At 42.6% G+C, this 6,289-nt stretch overlaps 1 protein-coding gene across 1 annotated transcript; it reads right to left on the reverse strand.

Annotated features, from left to right (window-relative positions):
* Window positions 1-1,008: 1,008 nt before the first annotated feature.
* Window positions 1,009-6,082, reverse strand: LOC113134611 (purine nucleoside phosphorylase-like). The gene is made up of 6 exons (XM_026314067.1): window positions 5,948-6,082; window positions 4,082-4,251; window positions 3,901-4,004; window positions 2,818-2,993; window positions 2,098-2,288; window positions 1,009-1,909 (listed from the first exon to the last, which is right to left on the reverse strand). The coding sequence occupies exons 1-6, from the start codon at window positions 5,959-5,961 to the stop codon at window positions 1,692-1,694; spliced, it is 873 nt and encodes a 290-aa protein (XP_026169852.1). The 5' UTR covers window positions 5,962-6,082; the 3' UTR covers window positions 1,009-1,691.
* Between the last annotated feature and the right edge of the window lie 207 nt (window positions 6,083-6,289).

The following is a 6,289-nucleotide window of genomic DNA, read 5'->3' on the forward strand; positions in this document are numbered from 1 at the left end:
GATCTTCTTTTTGGAGTAGGAGGAGTAAGAGGAACAGGACAAGTGGCAGCTGACCGTGTAAGAAAGTTGAGTAAAAAAAAAAAAAAGCTGAGGGAGAGAAAAGTGCAGATAAGGTGAAGGACAGTAAAAATGGAAACTGTCGGGATGGAGTTCTCTTTAAGGAACAATAACATGCACTATCTAGATTTATGTTTTGTGTTTCTACGCTGACAAGCTTGCATTCAAGTTACAGGTTGTGCAGCCTTCAGGTGCTGCTGGGAGACTTGGTATTTCTAACAGTATGTGGACATGCATATGTACTCTGCCATAGCCCTGCGACTGTTTGCCGTAGTTTGGTGTAGTCCCTTTACTCCTTCACTCTTCACACATTATAGTGATGCTTAAACAGTAATGTCTTATAACTTTGTGGCAGCAGGTTAGTGTCTTGCAGGACATTTTGTTCCAGTGGATGCACTTACTTTAGTTTACTTTGAGTCACTCATTCTGTTGCTTCACCAAGACTGTGACATGCAGACTTGCAGTTTGACATAACTTCCCCTGCACTTTGATGAAAAAGGCCAAAGATTTACACTTTGTAACTTAATGTTTGGTGTTTCCTTAAACTCCATTGTCTTTGAAAGTATACATGTGAGCACCAGGATCAAGTGAAGTAACAGTGTCAAGGCCTTCACGGATGAGGTATTTAAAGTCTCTAAGTTCCTAAATTCAGTTTCTGTTCTTTGCAGTGATTCATTTTACCGGTCAAGTGTTCAATGACATTGCCAAATTTGTGGTTTACAGAAACATCATTGTGGGAATTGCCTAAAGCCACTAACTTGCCGTTAAGTCAGATCAGAGAATTTTTTTTTTTCTTCTCAAGTGCACAGACAAAATGATGACTGATGTGAAGACGGGTTTTTACCTTTTAAACTCTTTAAAACTGTTGACTCAGAAAGGAATGACAGATGGTAATGCTACACAAAAATTAAACCTTTCCGTTTGAAATGTAGCACAGAAAATACCACAGGGTTCCAGGTTGAGTCATTTTATTGTAATAGTAAAACCAAAACCAAACCTTTGTCAGTAAAGGACCTCTGAAAGCACAGACAGACTAAAACCCAGTCTGTCATTTAACAGTGATGAGACATCAAGAGATCTGAATCAAATCATCCCTTTCCTAAACTCTATTGAAGATTTATATATATATATATATATATATAAAACAGCAAAACAAATAACACTACTTAAATATATTTTAAATATTTTCTAAAAAAATGACAACTCCTTTACACTCTAAAAATTTGCACCATCTTTCACTGTCTGAGTTGGTCCTGAACATAAGAGAAATGTAAAAATCACTGTGTTCATTGGTGTTAATGGAAATCAAGGAATGTAAAACTGAAATAAATATTTTCATATGTTTAAGTTAAAAGTTAAGTCTTAAGACACTACAGTGTGACGGTGATCACCAGTCCCCAGTGCATGACAGCAGGACTTTGTCTGAAAACTAAAGTCGCATTGATTATTAAATGTAAACCTTGCTGATAGAGCAGTGTATGAAAATTAATGGGTTTCTAGGATCTTAAGACTTAAAGTAACACACAGTTTTGGTGCTTTTAGAGGTTTTCTTTTAGCGTTCTAACAAGCGTTTTAAAGAAATCTGGCTGTGACAGAGATGAAGCAGCACAGGTGAACTACTGTCAGACTCATGGTCAGAAGCCGTTGTTGTTGTGCTCCAGCCGAGCAACCATGGTGGACACCAGCTTCTCCATTTGCTTGGCTCTCAGCCTGCTTGTCTCCAGGACTTCTTCATGGTTGGCCTTCTCCTGGCTGTCGTAGTCCATCACTGCGCGATTGCTGATCAGCGACAGGGCGAAACAACGGATCCCAGCGTGCCGAGCGACGATCACCTCGTGGACAGTGCTCATTCCTGCAGTCAAGACCAGAGAAGGTGAGAAATCATAATTGTCGATATATTTCTAAATCAGTACGCATGTTATAAAATGATACTGTCTGTCAAACAGCTGTTGTGGGCAGGGTCATAGCGTTTGACGACGTGACGTGATTAAACAACAGATGTGTTGAAGTACATGTAAGCAAGACAGACTTCACACTGACCGACAGCGTCAGCTCCTAGACTCTGCAGCATGCGACACTCAGCGATGGTTTCATAAGAGGGCCCTCCCAGGACACAGTACACTCCCTCCTTCATGAAGTCGCTGTAGCCCAGCTCCCCTGCCACGTCATGAGCCAGCTGCCGCAGCTCTCGGTCATAGGCGTCAGACATGCACGGGAAACGGACGCCAAACCTGAAGGGAGAAGAGTATGATTAAACCAGCTGTTGGAATTTACACATCTGTGTTGCTCAACACTGCAGGTCCCCTAAACGACTTAGCTAAAGTTAAAGCAATACACCAAGTTTCTGAGATTGGTTAATGTCCCTCTGAGCAATGCTACCTGGGGCAATTTTGCCTAACCTACTATCGCTAAAGTAAACACAATATATGGGCACAAAGAGGAGGTGTGGCAGTTTTGTGTAGGAGAGTAGAAATGCACATTACAGGTTGTGGGAAATTTGTTACAGTCATTTGCAATAGTTGTGTTGCCATCACTTGCTTAACATAATTAGAAAATAATCTGGCACCATTTTGCAATATTTAGAAAGACAATAACCCTTTGATAAAATATTTACTCCCCTAGAATCATCTGCAGGTAAAAAGACAGATCATTGAACAAATCAAACGACGTGTTAAATCTAACTTGTTAACACTATTTTCCTGCATAAAATGCAGTCTCGTGGCATCTGAAGGTGTGTGCCTCCATCCCTCCTCCACCTACCTGTCATCGTTGGGTCCAGCCAGTGGGTTGGTGCCTGCGAACCCCGGCATATTGATGTGGTCCTTCATGATCATGACGTCCCCGACTTTATAGTCCTGATTGAGGCCTCCAGCTGCATTGGTCAGGATCAAGGTCTCGACGCCCATCAGCTTAAACACACGGATGGGCAGCGTGATCTGGACAACACAAGGTAGTGTAAAACACGTGCACACACTGCATAACATAACATAACATAACATAACACCACTGATTTGATACCACAGGGACATGTTCATCTTTACAGCCTAGAATTACCTATTGGATTGGGTTCAGTTATTTCCAGGAAACAAGAGTGAACATGTGGCTCCTGCCTCGAGGGACAAACATACAGTGACTGATCCACATAAAACTGTAAAGCCATGTGTGCCTCATATTTGCTGTCTTACCTGTGGCCATGCAGATAGTTTCAGTTTTATTTGTACCGGTGGCACAAACTCTGTATCTGAAGTTTGTGCACAGCCTCTTCCAGAAATATATGAAATCTCAGATTTACATTTGAAACTATCAGCAGCTGCTGTATGTTGCTCCAGAAACAATGTCCAAGTTATTCCACAAAGTTTTCTGTGAGCAGCTTTCATGGGAACAGAAGTGGCCAAGTGAACAATGTGAACAGTGCTGTTTGTCAATCATGGTGATAAGAGAAACACAAGCTAGTGCCTGCAGCTGGTTGCTCAACCCAGACATCTAATCTCAGACGTGATGTGGTGAATACTCCAGTGGAAGAGCCCCCCCCACCGGAGCACACAGTCATAACATTCAGTAAAATTAAAGGGAAATGTGTGTTTCAGTTGCTCTGTTGTTCCATAATGTTTATCTCAGGCTTGTTTCTAAGGGGCTTGTTCTGTGACTTTTGTTTTTGCACATGATAAAATCACATTTGACCTCACAGTGAGTTCAAGACCCTCACTGGAACTAGATAACTTATCATGGTGGATGCCCAGCCAGACTTTGCCGGCTTGAAAGTTTTTGCCTCAGGTCTCAAAACAGTTTCTGGGAAAGGCCAGTCATCCTGTAGTGACTGATGCAGCTTGTAATCATACTCACCTTCTGGACGGGGTAGCCCTCGTACAGGTGGAACCTTCCCTGCATGCAAACACATGGCTTCCCTTTTAGTGTCCCAAACACCAGCTGGCCAGTATGACCATGCACTGCAACACACACACAATGTTAAGACACCCAGTGCGTGCACACACAAACACACTCGCACATTAACAGTTGTACATGCCTGTGCTCTGTGGGAAGTTGGGAATGTCCCTGTATTTGAAGACCTGCTGGTCCTTGATCATCTCAGCCAGACCCCCCAGGCCTGAACCGCACACGATTCCCAAAGTCGGCCGCACTTGTGCGTTGGCCAGCAGCCAATCTGCTGTGGCCCGGCACTGATCATAGCTGTCACTGAGAGAGAGAAAAACACACATCAGTCACGTGAGTGCTCAGCACTGTTCAGTGTAAATACACTGTATGGCCAAAAGTCTGTAGACATCTGAACATTACATGAATATGTGACTTTAAACATCTCATTAAAAAAATATAGGTCTATAATCTTCCAGGAAGATTCTGCAGAACATTTTTAAAGCTGGTCGCAGGCTCAGTTCATCCTCAAGACTCTGGTGCTTTTAGTATTTTAATGTTCTTATTTTTGTATTTTAAAATAAATGAACACTATCAATATCATCATATCAGCAGCCTATACTGGACTATAAGGTTTGACAAGTCAGAATTAATTTAAAGAGACTAAAGTCTAGTACAGACTCATTTCCACAGAGATGTCAGGAATATCTTAATAGCAGGAATGTTGCAGAGATGATGATAATGATAGTCATTGAACTGAAACTTTCCGGAGCAAACCGCGTCATGTTCACGTGATCACACCTCAACACACCTTGACCATATATGGCTTAGGCAGTACTTTATAAACACACACATACACAGTAATACATTTCTTGGCACTCACCTGCCCAATTCTTTCATCTTTCACTAAGCCTTTGTCTTTGGCACTACAAGCTCCAACTCTAACATCTAACTATTAATCTATAATATAATAACTGATTAATCTAATCTAATCTATTAATAACTGGCTTGTTTTTTTTTTTTTTTTTTTGCTAATAAACTAAAAAAAAGGCAAACAGCTCAAGTGACATATGAAAGCCCTTCTCCCATAAACACACAGACTAACACACACATCCCAGCAGCCCACCTGACTTTATATATAACTATATAAATGATCAGTTACTAAAGGACTGATAAAGAATGCCTTACCTGAGACCAATACCTATGAAATAAAGACTTAAATTATGTTTGAAATGCATCTAACATCAACCTCCAACTTCTTTTCCAAAAAAACTTCCTGAACCAAAAATCTGTTTGACTGTAAACCAACATTAGATCTCAGAGAATGACCAATATTTTATTGAACAAGTCAACAGTCTGGAGGTGTGGGGTCATTATTCTCGCTCCCTGTGTCAATGTGTCTCACCATCATAATATCAAAACACAGCAGCCTGTTCCTTTATGCTTTCATGCCAGTAAAACTGGGGATGACCCTAAACTTTGGCGCAGTACTGAGTATTTCCCCTCCTACTCAAACGGGCTACGTGCGCTCTCTCACTGCCGGAGCGCGCATTTTCACGCACTGGCGGCATCGCATTGTCCGGTCAGCTGGCACCGATGTTACATTCAGGTACCGTCTGTTGGCCAATTACAGCAGAACCGAAACCTCACTGCGTAAATACAGTCTGGGGATGTGTTCACGGGGAATAAACCACCTTCCTGTGTGAGGAATGAGTCAGTGGGCTAGGAGAAAACGCGTCACGGCGGGCGCGCATGTGCCAAGTGGGTTTTTTCCGTCCCATCAAAGACCAAACCGGAGGGGTTCCCCGCTACTGACCGGTAGCACCCAGCTGCCTCCTCCGTGCGGACCATTAGCAATGTAATAAACGAAGCAGCATCCGCATCCTTCATCCCGACGAAGCATCCCTGCTCTTTAGTTATCACTTTAATTCCCCCTCCAGGCGTGTTGTTACGTAACGGGAGAAACACCCAGAAACGTTTTAAAATCCATAAAACAACATCATAGTTAATTTTCACTCACCTACACTCCGACATGATGATGATGAAATAACGCGGATGGAGTCTGTCGCAGGTTCTTCGGTGTAAACTCGTTATCCGGGTTTTCTAGCGGAGAACCGGTTTTTAGACCCCCCTTCCCCCTACGCTCACACTTCAATACGACACCGCTGCCACACCCCCGTGTACGTCACAGCGAGGCAGAGACTCTGATTGGTCGAAGCGCAGGTGTTGTCGTGGGAGCATCCGCTGTTCTCGTAGTCCCAGCAACAATCGAGCTGGTGCGTTCAGGGTCGTCAAGAGTCAAGTGCTTGCTCAGACGGAAATCATTCTTAAAAAATTAAACAAAAACAAATAACACGTTATT

The sequence above is a fragment of the Mastacembelus armatus genome, chromosome 17 (assembly GCF_900324485.2).
Source record: "Mastacembelus armatus chromosome 17, fMasArm1.2, whole genome shotgun sequence".
Classification (NCBI taxonomy): domain Eukaryota; kingdom Metazoa; phylum Chordata; class Actinopteri; order Synbranchiformes; family Mastacembelidae; genus Mastacembelus; species Mastacembelus armatus.